Source organism: Anser anser (genome assembly GCF_964211835.1).
Source record: "Anser anser genome assembly, chromosome: 8".
NCBI classification, from domain to species: Eukaryota; Metazoa; Chordata; class Aves; order Anseriformes; family Anatidae; genus Anser; species Anser anser.
The window spans coordinates 8,546,076-8,570,474 of record NC_139728.1 but is presented as its reverse complement, the minus strand read 5'-3'; the positions used below and the strand labels follow the sequence as shown (position 1 = coordinate 8,570,474).

Below are 24,399 nucleotides of genomic sequence, written 5' to 3'. Positions count from 1 at the left end.
AGATGCCCGGGTAGGGAGGGGAAACCCAGGGAGATCAACAGAAACATCCATCGGAGGGAGCAGTGGAGGACATGGACGGGAGGATGGCAAGGAGGGACAAGGCTAATGGCTTTTATGTGTAGTTTGTGTTCAGTTAGATGTAGGATTACCTTTGCTGCTGATGGAACTGCCACAGTATTAACAGATTTAGGTTATTAGAAAGCATGGACCCGCTATAAGCAGTAGGAAGTAAGATGTTCATGTTCACTTTTTTTTTGTTGTGTTGGTTTATTTGTCAGCTTTTTATCAGTATTCACACTGGGAGAGGCTGCTTGTTTTTGGTAGGTGCCCATGGAGGCTGTGGTGAAGGCCCAGGCGATTGCTCCTGGAGGGCAGCTTGCTCTTCCTGGTGTTGGAGGGAGGACCGAAGCCATCTCTGTGCATCATTTCTCCTCTTAACAGCTGGATCTAATGTTTGCATTAGACCTGCAGCCCCTAGTTAGCCTGGCGTAAGTCTGGCATGTAAAAGCACGTGGAAAGTTACTGCAGATGAGCAGAGCTGGGAGGTTTTTGGAAGAATGTTGCTCACTTCTGAGGACTTCAGCAGGTTGGTCGGACTTGAATAGTCAATGCTAAGCTTGCAGCATACAAACAGATGAAAAAGATAAATATTCTTTGTTTGCAGATGTAACTTGCTCTGCAGATTGCTGAATGAGTGCTGAACTGTGAGAGAGACTCTATCTACCAGTTGCTAAATCAGCAAACTGATTTCAAACACACAAAAACTGTAACTGAAAATAAATTATCCAGCCTGACATTTTTCATGGGGCTTATGTATTCTAAAAGACTCCAGCTCCATAGGGAAGAGAGAAACATTAAAAACTAGAGTGCTGTCTCCTGTTTTGTGCGCACAACTCCAGGGTTTGAACTAAGTGTGGGTGGAGTATGTTTTTTCTTGCTTCCCAAAAGATGCAGTTTTTCCTTTCGTTGCCAAAATGCAGAATGTTTGCTCAGGTGACAGGATCGGTTAAGGCATAATCGATAACCAGTGTTAATATTTTACTTGCGTTATTTGCCAAGATACTGGATGCAGACCAAGGCAATGAAACGTAGTAAATGCAGCTGAAGAATTATACTCCAATAAATTTTAGATGAGCTTTATTTAACAATAAACTGTAAAAAAAAAAAAATCCAATGAGAAAACACGTTTTGTAGCCACTGTAAATGTTTTAGTGCATTTTTAGAGAAATAAGTGTATACTTATGTTTTCACAGTTAAAGGCACATAAAACATGGACAAAAAAGCATGGAGGCTGGTGGGTGGGAATTTGAGGCACCTGTGACCACAGAGCTGCTGGATTTCTGGAGCCAAGGCTGTCTTGCAAGTGGTGGGCCCCTGGGATGTACGTCTTCTTCCACAAGGGCAGCATCACGGGGACATGCCTGCAGACAGAGACTGTGTTAAACACCACAGACAGCTGCTGTGTTTTAGAGCGGTTCTACCTGAAACACTGTTAGTGAGCTTTACTGAACCTTTGCAAGTGTATTTTTTGGGACAGTAACTTCTGGGGGGTACCTGGCTTGCTTTTTACAGCACAGGGCTGACTGTTGGGGTGAGTTCTTCCTCTGCCAGCAGGAGCTGCAAGCATTGTGCGTATTCCACAGTACTGCTTGGTTTTGGGGTGAGCTGATAGGAGCTTGGTGCTTGTGGGAAAGAGACTGTTTGTATTCATGCACTCAAAGCTTAACTCCAAGGTTTCCCATTTGCTTAAAACATTGGCCTTGTCCTCTCAGCTGTCTGCCCTGAAATCGAGGGTGCTTGATCATAAGAGAAAAAAGTATCTGACTCATTTCTGATTCTTTGTCCCTTGTGCTTGTAGAAGAACTGACATAAAAGTAAATCCGTAATTTAATATTGTCAGATCTCTTCTTCCCAGACAGAAATGCATCTAAATAAGGCTCCAGTACACTTCTGAGCTCAGAACTCACAACTTTTAACTCTTCATCTTATCGGCTCTCTCAAAACCATGAGAGCTATGTGATTTTTCCCTTTGCAGGCTCACTGTGGGCTCAGCCTTTCACTTCTGCCAGAGCTACGATGGCCATTCAGGCAGCCTAGCATCCGCTACAGCTGCTAATTCACCACCAAAACTGTCAGAGAAACTGCTTTCACTGGATGAATTTTTAGAGTCATGGCTTTCAGAAACGTCTGCTTTTTCATTGAAACTCTGAAAATGTTTTATTTTGACAAATTTCCACCTGAGGGTTGCTGTTCATTTGCCTCATGCTATTGCTGTGTTCGGGCTGGGTTGCTGCAGGGACCTTTGGCCGATGCACAGCTCCTGGTTCTCCAAAAAGCAGAGAGAGAGCCACAGGGCTGGGTGCTGTTGGATGTTCTGCAGCGGTCATTCAGAGCTCTCAGAGGTGGCAAGGGAGCAATGAAACTGAAATGGAACTAACCGAAATTTTACTGGTTTACAGAAATCCCTTATTTTTTCATTTTCCTTGTAGTTTTTTTTCCATAAGACCGACCATTTTCTGAAAATCTGAATAACCAGGTGATAATACCTTACTCTCATCAGTCTATTTTAGGAGTGCTTTGTATAAACGTTCCTTTTCTGGGCTGTATATGCAGGTGCTACATTGTTTGACTTTTCAGTTTCACATCCTGTCGTCCCAGAGCAGGATAATATAGAGAAGTGCTAGTCACAAGCAGCACTTTGGTTTCTGAAGTGGCTACTTTCACGTAGCGTGGAGTGATAGAGCTGTGCTTACAATGAAGTGGGGCCCTCCGAGCCGCTGCGTGTCACTTAGATCTGAGATGGTATCTCACAGCGTCACTGTTTGTCTCTGCTGCCCAAGATAAAAATTTGGAAGAACAAATTGAAAAATAAGTGAACAATTTATTACATGAAGCAATACTTGTCTGCCGCCTTCTTTAGTAATTTGTCGTTGTCAGTGTCTTTTTCAAAGTAGCGCTGCAGTCTTCTTGCAAGTGCCTAAATCTAATCTAACAGACCGAAGCTGACGTTCTGTGCTTTTTCTGTATTTTCAGGATGTGCATGCTACAACATTAATTTGGGTGATTCTTTAGATGAATTCAAAGATTTAACGTGTAAAGATGAAACAAATTAAAAAGAAGTGCATTATAAAAGACTCATTCATTATAAAAGACTGGTCCATTAGACTGGATTTTTTTTGGTTATTATAATTAGTAGAATGAAATAGGTGTTTATCTCTTGTTCCTTTTGCATTATCTCTCGTTCCCCTTGCGTTTTGGGAGTTGTGTGCCGTATGGGATTTTCACAAGCCTGAACTGCATCTCCCTGTAATCACTGGTAAAGAACATGCAAGTTTGATGCTCCTGCCTGGAGCTCTCCCACCTTCCCAAGAGCAGTGGGTCTGTAGTGGCTGGTGGGATGCCCACCTTCTGGTGGGCTTACACACCATCTCAAGAAATAGCTGAAGAGGTTTAGATGCTCTCTGGCTCTAGAGCACGGTGATTTTGGCAGTCTTGTGTTATGTTTGTGCCCCTGCTTTGTCTCTCTCACGCTGGGATCTTTTTAGCAGCGCAGAGGCGATGCAGAAATTGTTAATTTCTCTGAAGTCCAGCTACTGTTTCGGGATTTGTTCCTGGCTGGTTCTGCCAACAGCGTCGCTCCAAATAATCACATTATGTTTTTGTTCCCCTTCTGTTTTTTTCCTTTTTGAGTTCAGTACTCAAAAGCTAAACACTGGGAAAGCAAACTGCTCATGCTAAAACTGAGGAACAGAGATTTCAAAAATATCTGTAAGGCAGTAAACTTTTTTGTAGCGTTGTGGTGAGAGGTGTGTATCTGGAGGTTTTCAGCAGTAGCTCCCTTTCTGCTCGCCTCTGGCGTGTCCTTTAACAATCCCGCCCCACTGTAGCCCACGCAGTCCTTGGGCACAGTTCGCAGCAGCCACAGAGTTTGGTTGCTTTTGGGCCTAGGAGGATTAATTTCCCTTTCCCTTTTCCTCTGCGATAGGTATTCATGGGCTCAGCAAACAGGCAGTGCTCTTTATCAGTCCTGCACTTCTGTGTTTTGCGCTGGTATTTGCAGGTTTACTTTGCATTTTCTCGTAAAGACACTGGAAAATCTTACTGTTGTTCCTTTCCTGTTTTCTTAATCCTGTATCCTTTTCTTTCAGGAACAACGGCAGAAATGTGGTATGCATCCGTGTGAGGTCAGGTTTCTCCTCTGTACGAAATGATCTCACTCTGGTGCTCTAATGAGCTCTTAAATCTTTGTTACCGTTCTTCCTCACTGTCTTAAAGCTTTCCACTGGAGAACAGTGTGGATCCCACCCTGAAGGCTTATGAGGTGCTTGGCAGTATTCAGAGTATAACGAAATAAGCACACAGCAGCGGTGCCTGGCCAGACTTCTGTAGCTGTTCTCGTTGGCTGCAGCTATGTGCATTTCTGATATTAGCGTTATATTTTTAGTTTCTCCTCAGAGAACTCCTCCCCCAGTTAAAAGCCGGCCTTCTCTTGCTAGATAAAGTAGGTGTATTGCCTCTCTGTGGCTTCCCTGTCGTTTTGTTTTGAAATGACAATAGGTGTGCCTGGGAGCTAACATGTGAATAGTGAGTGTCTTGCTTAAAATGCATAAGATGGAGATGTATACATTCCTCTCTAATTGCAGGAAATTGCAAATCCGGGCAAAATTTGGAATGCAGCTGCTTGTATAATTACATATTCTGTCAGTTGCTGTAGCTCAGCTTTACAACCCTTTTCAAATGTCTTCATAGTTTATAGTAGAAATAACGCACCCATTAATATTACTTTGATATCACCCCTTTTGTTTATTCTTCATCAACTCCAAAGGCCTAAGGTTTTTCCTCTTGCTGAATTTGACTGTTACAAGTCAGTAATTACATTAAAGCAAAATTTTGCTGCAGCTATTAGCTATTTGTTAAGCCAGAGCTTTTGAGTTTTCAATAAGAAATACCGCTGTATATACCTTGAACCAATTTGATCTGCTTACAGTTTCAGGTATTGGATATGTGCAAACTTTTATTTTTTGTGGCTCATGAAACAGAAGGTAATGGGATCATGGAAAAAGATGTTAGATTATTGATAACTTTTACTGTCTGCTACTGGTGATTAAGGTACAGATCGTGAGTCAGGGCTTAAAGAAATGTGTTGGTCCTGCTTATACCATCATCGTAACTATAAAACGATGGTCGGTCCTTCTTGAGAGGTTAGAAGAGTGTAATTGAACCAAGGCAAAGTTATTGCTGGATCGTGTTCTGTAAGTTCCTAGACAGATGTGGAGCTTTGAAGGTACAAGACGAATAAGACTTTTTTAGGTGAAAAAAGGCATAACAAGACCCGGTGGCTAAGGCAGAACTTAGCAAGAAGATGGACATTTTAAACCATAAATGTATTTTACTGCTGAAATAACATTGCAATAGGGTAGGGTTTTGATCAGCTGGAGCTTGTGTTTAAAAAAAAAAAAAGTTAGTTTCTAGAAGAGACCCTGTAGCTTATCAAAATGTAGAACGCAGCAGAAATTACTAGGTGAAATACTGCAGCCTGTGCTGTGCAGAAGGTTAGACTACTTAAGCAGTTCATTTTGGCTTTAAATCTCTAAATGCATGTGTATTGCTATTAAATGGGCTATTTCAGACGAACATCAAATCTCTCTGTGTACAATCAAGGATCACAGAAGAAGAAAGAAACCTCATTTAGGCAGGACACTGTGGGAAGTGTTCAGCTGTTAAAATAGAAAATGATGGTTTCCAGGGTTTTTAACTGGTTACTCTCTCAGGTTGCAGAAACTGCTGCAGAAAATTAAAAACCTTGAAAGCTTCTAGCAAAGAAGCTTGATTCAATGAGACAAGTTTTACGGAGCTGCAGTGCTAACTCTGTAGCTTTCTTAGGGGCTTGAAATGACATTTGGGCAAGTTATTAGAAGGCATGAATTGGAAATTAGAATAAGGAAGCAGGTGTTTTTACTCTAAAAAATACCTCAGTGTTGTAGTGTTTCCAGAATAGCTGATTGCAGAGACTTGCTGTTGCTTTATTCTTGTTTTTCTGTATAAGCAGCAAGTGCCTTTAGATACTCTTCTGAACATTGGGGGTCTGATTTTTTTTTTTGGGGGGGAAGATGCTGTTCAGCAAGTGTTTGAATTTCACAGGGCTGTGTTGTGTCCTGTCCCGTCTCCCCCCGCTATGGAAGGAAAGCATTTATCATACACTGAAGTATGACTTAACAAAAAAAATAGCATTTTTTGTTAAAGGAAAATGATCTACTAGCCAAACTGTTATTTGTTCATTGATAAAGAAATGTGAAGCCCTGCCCCTACTTATGTGTGAAAAAGGATTCCCTTTTATACCTTCTGAGATGCACATGCACACAGTGTTTGGGTTATGACTCTCTGTTCTGTACAGAAAACAGCCACACAGACGTGGAGAGCTTTGCTCCTGGCTTGTTCAGTTCCTGCTCATCTGACGTAGTTTGGGGTGAACTCTGCTTGAGCATCTGCTTCCCCAGACGGACAGTGGTGGGTGTTTTTCAGCGCTTCTCTGTTCCTGTGTGTGCAGTAAGGTGCAGAAAGTGCATTTCGATAGCCAGTGCGTTCTTGTAGAGGCACACAGAAAGGTGGTGGGTGGGAATTCTGGGATCCCTGTGACTGGTTTTATTGTATTCCACTTTTATTTAATACTTACAGGTCCTTCTGCTATGCTTATAGTGGACTCTGCTCTTTCCCCTTTTATATTTTTGATCCTTTTGCTTGTTATTTCCTTTTGCCCTCTTTCCTTTTGCACTTGGTGCTGCTTTTTCCATGCAGACAGAGAGCTTTCTTAAAAGTAATCTGCAAATCCTTCTCTATCCTGCTCCCTGTATCTCAGATAGACTGTCAGCTGGGACTGCAGTTCTGCAAGGCTTTTCTTGGAGGAGGTGGTGGTGGAATAAACACTAGGAATAAACCCTGAGACAGAGCAAAGGGTATAAATAATGATAGTTTATAAGCAGTGTTATTTTAGTCTTTATAAAGACGAGTGTTTGCAAGGTTCAGCCGCTGGGCTGATAGGGATAAGTCTGCAAACTTCTAAACTAGCCTCAATTTGCTCTGCCTGTTTTCCAGTGGTTGGTTGTCAGGATTTCTGCACGGCATCCCTGATGGCAGTCTCTGAGCGATGCCCGTATCTCCATCGTTATCCCGCTTTCATTTTTTATTCGTAGATCTTTATCTATAACTGATGCTTGCCTGCTGGCTGAGTCTGCTTGGTATACGTGGAGATGGAGAGCTTGGAGGGCAGCTCCTGTAGCTGGGGGAATGCCTCCCAGTGCCGTGCTTGGGATGTTGCCATGCCCTGGGGAGCAGCTCAGAGCCAGCCAGGTGAGTGCACCATCTGGCCTGGCAGCCCTTTTCTATTTCTGCAAAATATTTTCTGTTTTCCCCTAAGTAACCATCTAATTCCCAGCATGTAATATTCCACTTCACGCTTTTCAGCTCCTCAAATAGAGGGGGCTGTTGTGGATATGATAGCTTTAAAGTAAAGCTTTGAAATGAGCTTCCTTTGGGAATAAATATCCTGTGAGTTGGCTGCCGTGTGGTGTTTTCACAGGAACTGGATGAGTTTATGAAAGGGGTTGGGCGATTACGCCCCCGATAGCGAAGGCAGTGTGACTTAGTGGCTTGGATATCGCATCCATTCATATTTCCTAATTTCCTTTCACTGCCCAACCCCAAAAGACAAGATCTGAGGTTTTTCTCTGTTTGTTCCTTGTGGCTCTGAGCACAAAGGAGCAGGTTGCACGGTGCTTTCTAGCAAGGACTGGCATCGCATTTTGTGTTATTTGTGTTGAGTGGGAAGAATAATTTGTTTCGTGTCATATGCATATGGGGTCTTCTCCATTCATAAGAGAAATGTGGGAGAAGTGAGTAGACAGATAGGACTGGAGGCAGAAAATGTGCTGTTTCTAGGCTTGTGCAGCTTGTTTTGGGAACAATAGCGTTGTTACAGCCATTTCTGCAGTGCTCTTGGAGTGATTTGAAGAGATTGTGTTTTAAAAATAGTGACATGATTCCAGTCCTTATCAGCCACTTCAAAAGGGGCTCCACAATTTGGTTTGCTGCTTGTTCCTCGAAGCTGGCAGCAGTGCGCTCATGAAATGGAAGTGCTCCTGTGCTCTCACCTTTCTTTTCTTCCTTGAAAAAGGTGTTTGGACCTGTTGTTGCTGCATCCCTAGCTCTGGTGGCTTCCTTTACGTATGTAACTGAGTGGGGCACAGCGTTTGTTTGCTTTTTGAGGCTTTCGGGTTGCCACGTGAAGTTTTTCCAAGCTGAATTATTGACATCCAGCGTTTGGAAGATTGCCACTTTTGTTAGGTCATTCCTGGAAATGATTTAAATAATGTTATGTGGTTTTCTAGATCTTGTAGGACCTTTTTAGGATGTTGTACATTTTCATGTACAAATTCTCCCCAAGTCTGTTCCCATCCGTCTTGCTGCTTAGCAGAAAAAGAACATTTTTTTTCGTCATTTTTATTGCACTTTTCATTAGCAAGCTGTTAAAACTCAGAGGCAGAGCAGCCTCGTGGGGATCTTTCTGCGCCACGCAGAATGAGACACAAAACCCCGGGCAGCTCATTAGCAGCAAGGTGCAGGCAAATGCGAGGGAGCTGAGGAAGCCACGGCAATTAGGAAGGGCTGGAAGGGCTGATATTTGAGGAGAGATTGGATGAGCTAAATGGATTGCTCATCGTAAGCAGTTGGTGAGAGCAGACCTCCCACAAGGTGGGCAGCTGGAGGCAGGGACTGTCCCCATGACAAATGCATACAGCACCCAGAGAAGGCGAGTCTGGGTAGTACTCTTCTGGCCTCAGAACAACGGAGCATGCAGAGAAAGTGGGAAGCAGCTTGTGCAAAGTGTCAGACACGTTACCCTTTCCAAGAAGTACTCGCCAAACCCATCGCTCTAAAACTTACTCAAAGCTAGAAGATTCCCAGGGCTGAAAATAGCTGAGATGCCACTGGCTACCCTTTTCATCCAGACACCTACCTTAGGTAGAAGAAGTTTTAGAACAGGTGGTGATGGGGAAGCTAACAGTGTCCGTAGGGGTGTGCAGGTTTGAGGTCCCTCCTGTGCATCAGCACACGAGTCAATACACTGCAGCAGGGACCAAGCTGAGCTGCATGCCCCTTGTTTCTTAGTTTCTCATCTTTCCCAGTGGATTTGGCAATGCGTGGGTTGGGCCCACCCTGCTTTGGCCTGGCTGTTTTCCTCAATTGGACCTCAGCCTTAGTATGTGTTGGTTCTTTTTGTTTGTTTTTTGAAAAACAGCCTTGGTTGTGGTCCTGTCCCTGGGAGAAGACAAGGCTACTTGTGCCTTGTCTTCTATAAAATTGTTATAGTTTTCCCTTTAGCTTTTAATTTTTAATGTGTTTTGAAACCTGAGGTGGCCTTCTGGAAGACTTCCAGAAGTCAAGGAGCAGCCAGGGCAGCATGGCCACTCTCCTGTCCCCAGCGTAGTTGTTGGTGTGGTGAGGCAGGGTTGGGGGGCACCAGCAGGAGGATGATGTTCCTCAGTGCCTGGAAGTAACCGCTCTGTTGTACTTAGAGGCGTGCAGAAGTGGTCTGAAGAGCTAACCGGATCGGTACCCGCTCCAGAGCGGGGTGTGTGCCAGTTGGAAGATGTGGATTTCCCATCAGCTGATTCCCTCAGTGTTTGGTGTGGCTTTTCTCAGAAAGCGCAGGGTCCCTCTGGGATGAGGTTGTTCCTGTGGAAGTGGAAACGATGATTACCTTGTTGTATTTATTCGGGGAGGATGCACAGCAGTTGTCAGACAGCACCGTGAGCCTAATTGGCAGTCGAAGTTCCAGCTGCTAGATTGAGACTGAAAGGATAGAGAGGGGCAGGCACAAAATGTTGAGGCTCCTTACCTTTTGTAGTGTGTTTGCTTAATGTACGGTGGTCTGCTGAGACTGTTTTGCAGTGTAGAATAATCATTGTGTGCTGACTAATGGGAGATAGCAAGCTGTTAAAAAGCATCAATTAACCATACAGGAGGGAGGTTATCGAGTGTTTTCACAAGTCTTCAGGATGTGAAGAGTAAAGAACATTACCTGAAGGTAACCTCTAGAGACTTCAGCTGTTCAACAAGGGTATTTGTGAACATATGTGGTTGCAGAACTTACTTTTACCGGGAAGAATAGAGCAAAAAATAAACCACACTAGTTATCCAACTCCAGATTTCTGTGATACAAATAGTGCTTTACAAAACTTGCTGTCTTATTTCATAGCCATTATATTGAAATTTTCTCTTACTAAATTAATCTAGAAAATTTTCTGTCCCAGAAAATGTTGGTTCTCCTTACAGAAGCTTACAGAAGACAGCATGTGCAGTGCCATTCTGATACTTCTGTTTCCCTGACTGCTTTACAGCTAGGTTGTTGTCCTTGTCTTTACAGCTGCTCTTGCTTCACTACAGTAATTTCTATCGCAGCTGTTCCTACGATGAGTTAAAACTCAATGCGCTTACTGCTGAGAGTAACGTGCTCTTCCATCGTGTGCCTTGCACAATAGGTAATAAAATTCTCCATTTTTGGCTGGTATGAAAACGTATTTTTCATTAGGAGTACTTTTATACAGCCCTACTAGTACTCTGCCTGAGTTTAATGCAAGAAAATAAATAACATTTTGTGGACTCTGTTTGCTTGGTGATTTTGTTCTTTGTAAGTAAGAGGAAATGTTCCCCGTTTTGGATTCCGGTGTTAAATCCACTTTGTGCAGACTTCACTTGCCATTTATTCATTGGCAGTGGCAAGCCCAGATAACATAGAATTTATTTTCTCAGTTTTGTTTCTTCTAAATTGTTGTTAGAGGATTGGTCAGCAGCTATTCTTTTTGCAAACAGCAAGAGATGTCCTGGGGTTCCTTAGGGATTATGATAAAGAGGGACCCTTGGTTCTTGAACAAGGGCAAGGAGAGACTTCTCTCTGCTACAGCTCTCTATTCAAACGCCTCAGTCAACAGAGGTCTCCTTTAACAGATGGTTCTGCGTTGATAAAGCCTTTAAGATGCTAAGAAAAATTCAGAGGAACCTACTCCTTTTCTGACTTGATTGATTTTCTTGATCTTTGTTGAGGGTAGGGAAGGATAACACATCAGAAGACTCTGGAGAGGATTAATTACTTGGCTGCCAAACAGATGAAGATAACTCTGATAAAAGACTTGGGATAAGCGAATGAAGCCCTCGCTACGTTGGTGTCAGTGGAGGAATTTAGCTGCAACTGCAGCTCTGAGTGATCTCTGGTGTTTGAGATACCAAAATATCCCTGACCTTACAGATGACTGGTCTGAGCCCTGACACGTGAGATACCAACATCCTAATGCAGATCTGCAGACTGAAAATGCCCAGGAGAAGTTCATCTTCACCCACGGCCAGGGAAGGAAGGGGCAGCAGAGCAGCTGCGAGGCTGGAAGGCGGGGTGGCATCAGCACTGAGCTTTGGCCGAAGGATTCGTCCACAGAGCTGCAGTGGAGCATTTCATGGTTCGTTATCCTCACAGTAGGAAACAATGTCTTAATCCGAAGCTGAGTATCTAACTTAAATTTTCATCCATTTGATCTTGCTGTGTCTTTGTCAGCAAACTCTGGTCTCTCACCGCCTCCTCCTTCACTTTCAGGATCTAAAACAAGTTATGTCTTAAACAGAATATTCGGAGCTCTTCAGGTCTTATAAGGCGTGTTTTCTGGGCTGAGTCTCACTGGGTGACCTGCCTTTGAGTGCTTCTGTTTCCATGTGTTTTTGTTGTTCTCTGAAATTTTGCTGGTTTTCTGCTGAGCTGCCTAGGCAGCTGGCTACCGCAGCAGAAGGCTGTGACTCTCCCTTGCCCATGGCCTTTCTGCTCTGCTGCCAGCTGTGTGGGTTCGGCTGATGGAGAAGTGCAAAGGAAGAGCTGTGACAAGGTAAAACAGGAAATGTTTATGGGGCAGGGAGGGGGCCAGGATGGCCCCTCTGTGGACTGCCACGAGCCAGACTGCCTTTCCCCACCCAGGATTCCCCCCTGCGATCTCTGGGTGTGTGTTGAACTCCACCACAACCACCACCTGGAGACTACATGACGTATGACGTGCCGTTGGACCACGAGCCGTTTCCCCGAGGGACCTGAGCGTAGGGTACCTCTCCGTATGGATGTGTTCCCACTGACAGCTACGTTTGGAGATGAGTCACTGAATTCATGTTTAATCCACTTGTAAAATTGGCAAGGCAATTACCATCTTGCAAGTTCTTCAAATCAAATTGTTAGAGAACATTAAATCAAATGCTTTGGAGAAACCCCAGTGTATACAATTGCTTTTACCCAGATGGTGATTCTGTCACAAGAAAAGCTTTGTTTTATTGGGCCTACCTTCAGAGAAACTGTGTTGCCTGGTGTTCATTTTGTTCTCAGCCCATACTGCTTTGTCTCTGCTCTACTATTTTCATCGTACTATTTGCAACCCCATAACGAGAATGAAGGAATTTCTAGGTTATGGTTGTCGTTCCTACTTTCTTGCTTTGCCAAGTACAGAAAGCATTTGCAAACTTAATTAATGCTGTTAGTCATGAAGCAATTAATCTGTTATGACAACACGGTGGCTTAAAGCACAACGGTGATGAAGGTCACTCTGCTAGACCTCCCTTCTTGCTCCGTGTGTTTTGCTCTGAAGCAAAACCACCCACTCGGCAGCGTGAGGGATGAGTGCAGAGCCCTTGGGTATTACTCATCGGCGGAGGGGTTGCTGGACTGTGAAGCTGCAAACAAATTACCACAGGCAGCTTTCTGGTCTCTGGTGCTGCTACCTGATGGAAAGCGTGTGTTAGCTTAATTCAGATTTCACTGCCATGCACTTGGGTTTACACTTGGCTCCCGTCTCTTTGGTACATCCTAATCCAAACTTGACATTTTGTGTTGTTTCCTGGTGTGAGTTTTTCACAGAAACCTACCTTGCTCTCTTTTTTTTTTTTTTTTTTCCCCCTCTATACAGGTGAAAACAAGAGCAGAAGATCTACAGAAAGAGGACTTTGCTGCTACTGTTAGAAAGATCCAGGAAGCTGTGGAACTGAAACTGCTAGATCTTTCAAACTTGTGTGCTCCAAAAAAAAATAAAATGCATGGTTTGTGCAGGCTGGTGTATAGAAGCAAGCATTCTGCCAGCAAAATAGGCTTCAGCAGATCTGTATCCAAGGAGCCTGCTCCAGCTGTCAGTGCTACAGAGGTGATCAGAGAGCTGCAGATGAGAGAGGCCAGCCTGCAGAGAGAGCTGAAGCAGCTGCGGGAGGAGTGCAGGCAGAGGCTGGACGAAATTGCAGAAGGGTTGGACGGAGTGATTTGTATCTCCCCTTGAAGAGATAAAGCTGGACTGAGAAGAGCACAGGAGTAGACTTATTTGATCAGAACACATTTGTGCAGCTCGGTATGGGGGAGTGCAAGGTGAGGAACCAAATGTGATTTCTAATTTGTAAGCCTGGGAATCATAACTTGTTACTGCTTTGTGACTTGCACTGGTGCCATAACCTTGGTGGTTCTCTCTGCAGCCTCTTTATTGCTAACCTTGCCAATTAAATTCTGCAGCAGGCCTTAGTGGGAGTGTGCTTAAATCTCCCTTTCATCTTTCAGATTTCTAGTTCTTCTGCCAAGCACTGGGCTCTTTCAGAATGCTCAGCTGCCAGACACGGCATATTTTGAGGCTGCAGATTGAAGTACTAATTGCATTCAACATTTTCCAGCAAGTGGAAGTGTTCATTAGTCAAAAGAAAATCCAGGTATTGGAGAACATGTGAAGTACCGAGGCTCAGAGATTGGAAATGTTTGAGAAAGTGAGCTATTTTAATTCATCTGGTTTGCATATTTGTGGCAGCTATAATGCAGTCACCGTAAGGAAAAACAAATGCATGATAATAAATAAGGCAGCACACCGTTTTCATTTGCTGCTGTGATGCACTTCAAGTAATTGGGTTCTCAAAGAGAACAAACTAGAAACCAGTTCCACCAAGTAATGAGTCACAGGGAGGTAAGTTATGGATCTGCTGTAGGGAAGTTTCTGTAAAATAGAAGCATGGCCCTAGCTTCCAAGCTTGAGGAGTCTCCGAGCTCTGTCTCTGGAGGCTCCTTTCAGTGGAATATGCAAATGTTTTTCACTTGGCATGCATTTCCTGCCCTTCTCTGTTTTGCTTTCACCAAGGAATATTTTTATATTCTAGTTGTACACTTTCAGGAATAAATGAGTATAAAAGAAAACAGTTCGCTTCTCATTTTGAATTGCCGTGAGCAGTGGGCTTTCCTTGGTCTGGCTCCGTCTGCTGTCCCGGCTCCCTGGTGCTGCTGCTTGACAGCTGTTCTTGGCTCCCTGCTCAGCCAAATGCGTGGCCCAGCTTGTTTCTCCAAGGACCAGGCTTGAGCAAGGCTGGTTGGAAGCGCAGCTCTCAGCTGGAGATCCAACTCCAGACAGGATCCAACTCCTCTGCAGGTGGGACAGCCCCAGGAGAAGGGTGTCTGTGTGGGCCACAGCCAGGGATGTGACTGTGCCTGATGGCAGCTGGCACCGGAGGTGACAATGTGGTCCTGGAGCAGAAAACCCCCATGGACTAGCGGGGTTCAGCTCTGGGGCAGATGGCCACAGGCTGCTGCTGCCGCTGGGAGAACAGACCTGGCCTTAAAATGCCAGTCCACATTGCTTTGTTCTCCAGCCACCTCTGTAGGGGCAGGGTGTCAAGCGCTGAACTGTTTGAAGCACGTGTCCCCACTGTTGGTGGGTACAGCCTTGGGACCTTGGGAGCGTGTTGGTTCCAGGGCTGCTGAGACTGAAAGCAGAAGAGCACTTGCTCAGACACAGGCTTCGCAGAAAAGTTATTTGTGAATGGGAAGGAAACCAGTATGTCCTAGACCTAACAAGGATGGCAGCACCCGTCTGTCTCTTTCTGAGCATTTCATATCCTCCTCCGGCTTTTATCCAAGGAAATTTTTATGTAGCATCACGTTTAGGTTTAAAACATTGCTCTCAAAAGCTCCTTTGTTCTCCTGGGATTTTCAGCAGAGACGAGCGGACAAATATTCTTTAGCAGGGAGAGCGAGCTCGGATTCAAGTGCGGGTCTAGCTCGCAGCTAGCTTATCAGGGTTGTCTTAATGCTGTATGCCTCAATGCATTATGCTGCCATCCACTTAAACTGACAGTAGAAACTCATGAGCTGACTTATTTCCTAACACCAAATATTTTTCAGCACGCAGCTCTTAGTACAGCGCTTTTCGGTGCTCCTCCAAGGATCCCCCTTCAGCAGAGACCGGAGCTGGCAGCGCGTGTGCCCCTGCTTGACCCCCAAGAATTATTTTTCTCTCTGGTGAAATGTAAAAATGATGGTGTGCTGTGTCCGTATATATATGTGTGTGTGCTAAGCATAAAAGTTTCCACAGTGAATCTCAGACAGCTGCATTTACTGCACGGCACAAATCACTGGGGCAAGGTGGCTGTGTTATGGATGGGGAACTGTCAGCAGATCGGAGCTGCTCCTGCTTGTCCTGGCGTTAATGTCTCGGCTAAAGCTGAAAGCAGCTTCACAGAAGATAGCCTTTGTACCCTTGGTGCTGTGCTGGCATCATCTGCTTCAGACACATTATGCAAGGAGCCGGGAGAGATGTGGTTGTAATTTTCTGGCACTGATTTCTCGCCGCCTTTTGGTTCGGGTACCAATTAGCAGTTTGAACAAGCGGATGTTCTGCAGTCTCCCTTGAAGGTAAGCACGGCGTTCTGGGCACTTGAGGCTTTGAAACCAACACCTGCAGCCCCCCTCTCTCCTGTGCCCCTCTTCTCAGGCATAAAAGTGAACTCGGTGACCGTGGTTGATATAACCAAGGTTATACCTAACGGAGAGATGTTTGTCACCTCGTACATTGGCACTGGAAGCGTTTGACTTCACTTGTGCATGACCACATCACAACCCGCTGGTTTTAAAGGCTGCAGTGACCTTGGACAGCAGGCTCATCCCTGTGTGAGTGTTGGAAGATGCTGTAAAAGGAGGGCGAAGATGTCTGCACCGGGGGCGCGTGGCCAGCAGCGAGCAGGCGACTCCGCTTGGTCCCTGGCAGATGCTGCGGCAGGCGGCGGATGACTCAAGCGCAGTACATTTCATCCACGGGCTCGAGCATGCTCAGGAAATGTTAAGTATTACTTCACTGAAATTGGAGAGTGTTGTAAACAACCCACTACAGACTGAAAGGCAACGATACAAGCTGTTAAATGATTTGTCCCTCGCCGTTATCACCAGGCTTATTGTGTGTTTCCTTGTGGAAGCAGGGATCTTTGTCCTAAGGGAACTGAAAAGGGAAGGGTGTGTGTCTGGTTGTTCAACTAAAAAGAACAACAGTGCTGGTGATGCCTTAACATCTGGAACAGGCAGCAGGGGTGATTTTTCTTTTTCTTATAAGGAGGCTGCAGCAGTTGTCCTTGTTGGTGCATCTCAAAGGGAGATACTTTGGTTGGAGTTTGGTGCAGGGTTTCCAAGTGAGTTCAGAAAGAGAGGAGCCTGGTGGAAGCGATGGCCCGTGCTGGAAAAGCAGGACATGGGGGTTCTGCCAGCACCCGCCAGGGTGCTGTGCGTGGTGCTGGGGTACGCTCGCTGAAGCCAGGCTGCCTTACTGGTGCCGTGCTGAAAGCACGGGCCCTGGCGATGGATTGCTTCCAAGCATAGCCCTACGAGAAGCTTCTGCAGGACGTTGGCTGTGCATTTTCTCTTAGGCCAGCACGGGGGTGTTGATAGAAAAGCACGGTTTAACCCGTTTCTCTGATGCAATTGGTGTCTGCTTTCCAAACATCTCGCTAGGAAAATGCAATTGGCCATAAATACTTAATTGGCTGGTAACTCTGGCTTGCATTGCGTAGCTAGAAATATCCCTCCCCAAATAACTGAGCATCAATCAGCTCGCAGTCAAAACAGGAGGTTTACTTTGCAAAAGGCAAGCGAGGCATCTGCAGTCAGTGCTCCTGACAGCATTGCGCCTGCTGGTAAATAAGGGCTGCAACCTATGTTTAAAAATAAGAGCTGCTGGGAGTAGTGATTTCCAGCGTGGAGTGTTTTGGGTTCCCTGCGGGATTCCTCCACCAGCGCCTGCTGGAGGATGAGCTGGTGGCAGTTAGCGGGGATGTGTGTGATCCTGCTCACTTCTCTGCCCCTCGGCCGCCTGCAAGATGTGATGCCAGGCTTTCCCCTTCCTCCTCTGCCCGTGGCTGCTGCTTGCAGCTCTCCTGTAGCCCCATCTGTCCGGGGAGAGGGTCCCAGCGCCAGCTGTGTGCACGGCGCCAGGGCTGTTCCTCAACGCCTCGACAAGCTCAGTGACCCCGAATTATCACCCAGCACCTGCTGCCCGGCCAGGCGATGCCTCGAGCTGCAGACACGGAGAGCAGGAGGGCGTTTCACGCTGCTCTTTGCCATAGCACTGCTGCAGAGCTCAGCCTGTGGGGTATTTTCTGCGTGCCTTAGGATGCGGGGAGCTGGAGCTGTGCCAGCTGTCCCGCTGGTGGCACCGCGGGGACACGGCAGCGTGGCCAGGCTGTGCCCTGTGCCCCCATGTCGGCTGTTAATTACCAGCCTCCGGCTGCTCCGGGGCACCAGTTATTGCGGGTTCCCATTTGCATTCCCCATTTTTCATCGCTGCCCTTTCGGGGGGCCAAGAAGGGCACCAAAAGGCACAGTAACCGTAAAGCTCGACTGCACCTTATTTACTTGGCATCCTTGTGTCTGCCAAAAACCAATATTAATTTTTTCTCTCAATGAAGGAAATATTCCTCCTATTAGCCACGGGGGCAGCATTTGTTCCAGAAAGCAGCTTTAGCAGGCCGTTACATCGTGCTGTAACTCGTACCAGTGAGTAAGGACAAGCTCCCCATTGATGCAGCTCCATGGCTGGGACTGGGGATGGTCACTGGGATGGCTGGGATAGGAAAGGGAGTGATTGGGTTCTGGCTGCTGGAAAGGGGGATTTTTCCTCTCATCTTTCACCTGTGCTTAATTTTTTTGAAGCAGACAGTGCATTTAAAAAAATCTCTGAATTCATTGCTGGTCCCGTGAAGCCCTGGTGCCCAGCTCCCATCCAGGCTGTCCCCAGCTCATTCAGCTTTGCTCGGTGGGAATAATTCAGTGAGTTGTACGTGTGCTTTTACAGCTGTTTCTGAAGAACTACCATGATTTAGTTCTCGAGATGAATATTATATTCACAAAATTATTGCTTTGTTAAATGTTTCCTCAAGAGCATGAAGGTTTAATGCAGTCTCGAGTGCATTTCTATGCAGGAAGTCCACGTATTTAGGAACGATGCTTTTATAGAGCTGTTATCAGGATGTAAATAACAGTGGCATTTCAACGAAGCCAATAAACTGAGGTGGGGTGTGCAGCAGCAAGGGGAGAGCATCGGCAGCGTGGCCTGGGATGGAGGCAGACACCACACCGTGCGGGGCACCAAAAGCATGGCAAAGCAGGGCGTTCCCAAAGCATGGCTTGTCCTTGTCTGACAGCTTGCGGTGAGTAAGTTGTTTGATGCCAACGTAACGTAACCCCTTGTAAGTGATTTGAAAGGCTAGCATTGGGATGAAGTGAGACAGAATTATGAGACTGCCCCCTGCTTCTTCGGTACCTTCTGGCCTTCCCACCCGTGCCAAATGCCTGCTGCAGACTGCAGTTCCTAAATGGGGCCGTGCATCATATACGTGTTTGTTTTGGAGAGATACAGAGCTGGAAATTAACTGGTGTCAGCCCGTCTGTCAAATTTATTGATACAGCCTCAGCTTGGCTGTTTATCAGCCCCCTGGCCGGTCTGTAGTGAATTCTGCACCGCCTCTCCGAGAGTCGCCTTCAGGACTTTCTCACGTGAAAAGATTTAGGCACTCTTGCAGCTGTATTTAATCGCTTCAGTCCCCAAAACATCCTGTGGAGGGTCTTGTTACCATCAGAAAGGGAAATCTATGGCACCTCTGCCAGAGCTGCGTGACCCGGGTGCCCTGCGGCTTTAGAAATAACCTAATAAAGGAGGAAAAGGAAATTAGAGGTCTAATGAAAAGGCTGATCTTTCCACAGGCCAGGCCCTGTGCGTTCGTCCCCGCTGCTCAGAGCATCTCTGAGCCTCACTACGCGTCAAATGAAACGGACTAATGAAATGGATTAGGATCTTAATAGCACATTTGATGAGCGAAGCTCTCACCCCCGGGCGCTCGCTCATGTGTGCTAATGGGCACTGTGGGGCCAGAGCCATCCCAGCGCTGTGCGGGGCTGGTGCTGCCTGCCTGCCCCCGGCACCCCCAGCCCAGCTCGGGGGAAAAAAAGTGTTTCTGTCCAGAATGGGAAAGTACGCTTTTGTGTATAAGGGGGAAAAAGGGGGGGAAGCAAACTGGTTGTTTTGTTTCTGAAAAATATGTCCAGTCCTGCCTTAATATAAAGGACTTAGTTCTAGGGGGGGGGTATGTTTTGATGTTTTGTTTTGGGTGATGGCTGGGTGATGGACTGAGGAGTCCGCAAGCGGTCGGTGCAGCCCCTGGCTGCTTCCCTGTCCTGCCCCGTGCGCTGCCCTTCCTCCGGCACCAGCCCTCGCCTCTCCTTATGGTGGTTGTCACCTAAAAGCGACGCAGAATGCCGAGCCCCCGCCTGCCTTTCACGTCAGCTGTCGCAGCCAGGTGCCTTCTGCTCGGGGCTTTTCCTTGCTCCGAGGCCTGATGAAATCTCAGAAATTCGGGTGATACCCTGCAGCCCTGGCTGGGCAGCCGCTGAGGTCCAAAGTGTCCTCAGAAAATCTGGATTTAAAGTGAAACCGGAGCCCGAAGGGCCCCTCTGGGTCCTGCATCTGAAGGACACGTCCCAGCCTCTGCTGGGGGTTTAGGTGCAGGTCTCTGGGGCTCGGGAGTTGTTTCAGTCATTTGGCGCAGGGTGTGCTACACAATTAGTCATCGGGTAACGGTGCCTGATGCCACAGCTGTTTCCATGGCAATGGGAGCAGACACGGAGGAGTGTGTGTGTGTGTGTGTGTGTGTGTGTGTGTGTGTGCATCCCCACTCCATCACTGGTGGTTGTGGCCTGGGAGAAGCCCCGAGCCCTCCCGCCCAGGACGCGGTGGCACCCGGGGCCACCCTAACGCAGAAAGTCCTTGTCTTGTTGCTCCGACAGCCCCGGTCCCTGCCCCTCGCTGCCTGCTGAACATCGCACGGGAAAACGAAGAGAACAGACCCAGAGCGGTGACATCCCTGCCGGCGGAGGGGAGCATCTCCCAGGTGTCAGTGCCAAGGGAGGGATTCCCCGAGCCCCGCAGCTGCAGCCTGTGAGCAGAGGGCTGTGACAAGCTTCTTATTAATGACAAACGTCATTAGCCGTGATGTGAAATACAAGGCCAGGTGAGTTACGGCCCAGCATGTCTCATTTACAGCGTGCCAGCTATGTAAGCCTATTTATTCCCTTCTCACCTAAGTGCCAGGTTAGCATCCCTGCGTCGTGGCGAAGCGCTGCCTGCTCTGTCCCGTTCCTAAACGAAGCCCCTGCAGGAGCTGGACCAAGGGCTCTGCAATAGCTGCGTGGTCCTGGCACCCGCTGGCAGCCTGCAGCAGGGTTTGGGGACCTGCTGCACCCCCCTCACACCCCAGCCAGGTATTTGGGGCCGGGCTGCCGCCTTTCCACTCGCTGAGCATCGAGATCTAATTCATGTCGGGGGCAAATTTCGGGAGCTGGTGGAGAGCGTCTGCCGGAGAGGTGCAGCGAAGGGACCAAGCGTAATGCAATTGCTTCGTTTGAAGCAATTAGAGCGGAGCAAAACCATGTTTTTATAAACGGGTTCAGTATTGGGAAGCGAAGCACGGCTGCATTTCGTGAGCGTGGAGTCGAAAAGCAATTTTCCTGCGTGTTGGGGGCAGCGCGGGGGTCTGGCGGGTTTGTGGTGTGGGAAAGGGGGGGGAGCTTCCAGGGGGTCCGACGAGGTTGTGGTGTGGGAAAGGGGGGGATTTCCAGCCTGCATGGGAACAAGCTCCAGGTCGGAGCCCAGCAAGAGTGACCCGCTGCCGGGGTGGGGGCGTAAGCAGAGTGGGGAGCTCATCCCACTTATCCGGCTTTGGGATTCAGGCAGTGTAATGTATCCGCTCTGCAGATCTGGAGTTAGCAGCAAGAAGAAAACCACGTAAGGATGCTCCTGCTTCTGCTGGCACTTCATTGATGGGGCCAAGGGATTCGGCACCCAGCGTGGGAAGGATGCAGGGCAGGAATCAGAGAGGACTCAGGCAGGTCCAGCTTCCCCAGAGCATCCCAACCCATACAGCCCAGCCCGACGGCTGCGGGCAGGGACAGCCCCCGGCCGGTGGGAGCTGTGCTGGGTGCTGGGCTATAGAGGGGCTGTCAAAGCTTTTTCCAGCCAAGGGAACATCCTGGGGGGCTGTTCCGAGGTGCCCTCAGCACCAGCACAGCCTTCTCCTGCCTTCTTCAGCTCCAAGCCTGGCTTTCAGCTCGGCCTCTAACATTCAGTCTGTTGGTATCTAACTGGAAATTAAGCCTTATTAGTCTAAACACAGCTGCATCTGCAACAGCCCACTAACCTTTTCCTCTTGAAGCTTTGCTCATGTCTTAAAAAATCCACGTTTTGCTATAAGACTGTCAGATTTAATCCTTTTTAAATATCCTTTTCCCCGGTGAGGCAGCAAGATTTCCCAAGCAGCCCTGAAACTCGCAGATAAGATTTCACTGGAATAAGACATCCAAATTAAGTGAAGCCTCTATTTAAAGCAGCCTTTTGGGGGGTATCCCACTTTGTGTTTGCCTCTAACTTTTAAGCAACTGTGGTGGTTTTTTTTTTTTGCTCAGGACAACTCCTCGTGACTTGGCCGGGCACAAGTGGAAGCTCTCAGCTCTGCTGGGCTGTGCTGGGGTGCTCCCTGCTGATGGGGACAGCGTGTCACGTTTGTAAGGTATCCCGTACACCCTGCGGAGTCCCTTGGGGTTGGGTAATGGGGCCACGTTACCCAGAGAAGCAGAGGCAGGCAGCCACATACAGCTCTCAGCTGGCAGAACTGTGAGCGAGGGGTTTGTTTTGCAAGGATAGATAGGTTTGTGTTTGTGTGGTTTTGTTTTTAATTGATTTTTATGGCCATAAAAGCGTAACTACTTGCTGCTGGTTCACTAGAGAGATGGATGCGAACGCAGTGCTGGAGGAGCCCCGACAGGTAGGGGATGTGGGTGCGTATTTCAGGGGCAGCATCACCATTAGTGGTACCAACAGCGTCCAGACTAGGGGTTTAATGGCTGCAGCTAAGCCTCCTGCAGGAACAGTTTCCTTGCTGGGATTTACCTGGCAGCAAGCTCTGCAACGCCGACGTTCCCAGAGCAGTGAGGAGGTGCAGGGAGGAGCACGAGGCACCGGGCCAGAGGTGTCGTCTTTTGCCTTGTGATGAGAAGGTGAAAGGGAGATGCTCTGCAGCCTTCTCAGGAGGGATTTCTGGGGGCAGGGGGAGGACGAGATCCAGGACCCTCGTATTCACGAGCTGGTTTGGGCTGCAGGACCACAGCAAAGCAAGCAAAAGCCCTACTTCTTCTCACCTTTAAAAGCAGGGCTGATGAGAGCGAACTCGACTGTAAAGCACTTTGCTGTCCAAGGATGAAAATTGCTAGATGAAAGCTTTGTATATTATTTTTTGCTTCAAGTACAACTGTTATCATTTAAAGTGATCTTTAGTGGCTGCTTTTGACATCTTCTTTTCAGCCTCGCAGACTTATTTTCATTGGCCTGAAGAGTAAATCTGGCCATTTCTGAGCTGAAACAATTTTCTGCTGGGAATTGAGGCAAGGTCAGAATTAAAGCTAATGCAATATTGTTTGCGACCATTACACGGAAATGGCGTTCGGATGAAAACAAACGGAACGAGGGCCCAAGGAAACAGCAAGGAAGCCGCAGCGCACAGCCGCGATTTTTTCTCATTACGACAGCGCGCTCCCTTTGAGCTGTCCATAAATTTAGAAATCTTTAAAAAGAGGAAGCAAGAACAAGCCAAAAAAAGAATCAATAAGAACAAGGGGAGGAAAAGCAGTGAGGGTGCGCTTGCATTGGGCTTAATGTACACCTCTAGGTAATTGCACCCTCATCGCTGCGGCTCCCGCAGGGGCCGGGGAACAGACTTCAATCAGGAACCCTCAGCTGCAACTCTTGGGGTCAAAAGGAGAAGGTTTAAAAACAAAATAAAATGTGATCAAATTGCTTCGTCTGCAGCAGGGTGGGAGCGCTCTCAGCTGCACGTTGCAGATCTGCTTTTTGATCCGCTGTGAGCCTTTCCTGCTCACGGGAGGAGCAGGGCCCGCTTTCTCTTCTCCAGCTCCATTTAAGTTCTCCTCCTTGGCAGAGCAGCATCTATACCAACGCCGGAAATTTTCTTGTTATGGTGCTTCTCATCCCAATTGCTTCCTGGCATCTTTCCCATAGACACCTTGCCCTTCCTTGCTTTCTGATTGTTTTCATATTTTAGCGGGTTAACCTTCTGGCCACATTGCCTCCTGCGCTGTTTCTTAAACACAGAGCTCTTAGCTTTCCCTTCACAATCACTTAATTATCATTTTTTTCCGCCTGGTTGGTTTTGCTCATAATTTCTCCGATTTATACCACCTCTGGTGCAACATCCAGTAGCCGTATTACTGGCTGGGGCTGCCCTCTGCTCGCACTGACCATAATCGTGGTGGTCGCTGCTCCCCCAGCACTTGTCCCCCAGGCTGCTTGCCGTCACCCCCCAGCACAGCCTCCTGCCCCGGTGCTGCACGCGATGTTATGCATTTCTGCTGCAAGATTGCAAGAGGAGTGATTTATAGCTCGGGGATTTTGTGACACTTTTTTTTCTTGTTAAATCGTCTCTGTCTCATGCAAGGCGTAAGACTTCGTGTCTCCCAACAAAAAACAAACAAAAATTGCTTTTTATCTTTTTTTTTTTTTCCCTGTGGCATCTGCCAAGGCTCTTCTCTGCTGCTGCACCTTCAGCGCAGACCCAGCCCGGGAGGACCCGCTCCTCATCCCGCAGCACCACAGTAAGTTTGTTCCCTTGAGATGACTTTTCCTGCCCAATACACTCACCCTCCATCAAGGCAGGGACAGGGGAAGCCCCAAAAATTGCCTCTCCCACTTTCCCCCCTTTCCCTGGAGGCAGCAGCCGTGCCCAGAGCTCCGCAGCCCCGTGGCAGGCCGGGGTCCGTGCCGCTCCTCTCGTCTGCCAGGAGGGCTGCCAGCGGCTTGGCCACGTGGCTCAGGCTCTGCTTGCCGGCTTCTGGTTTTGCGCTATATATTTTCATTACGGGAAAGAGCTCGGGGCTAAGGATACTTAAACTGTAATAAATACATGAGTCGCTGCTGAAGACTCCCAAACACCGTGATGGAGGCGCGGGGAAGACACAATTACCTTGCAGTGTAA

At 47.5% G+C, this 24,399-nt stretch overlaps 1 protein-coding gene across 4 annotated transcripts in view; it reads left to right on the top strand.

Moving 5' to 3' along the window:
- Positions 1-14,239, top strand: part of TEDC1 (tubulin epsilon and delta complex 1) — a 69,899-nt gene extending 55,660 nt beyond the window's left edge. For all 4 annotated transcript variants that reach the window (XM_083847656.1, XM_083847655.1, XM_083847654.1 and 1 more), the window contains one exon: positions 12,987-14,239. In XM_083847656.1, coding sequence (XP_083703782.1) covers positions 12,987-13,346 — 360 coding nt within the window. In that variant the 3' untranslated portion in view covers positions 13,347-14,239. The remainder of the gene's footprint in view (positions 1-12,986) is intronic.
- The last annotated feature ends 10,160 nt before the right edge of the window (positions 14,240-24,399 follow it).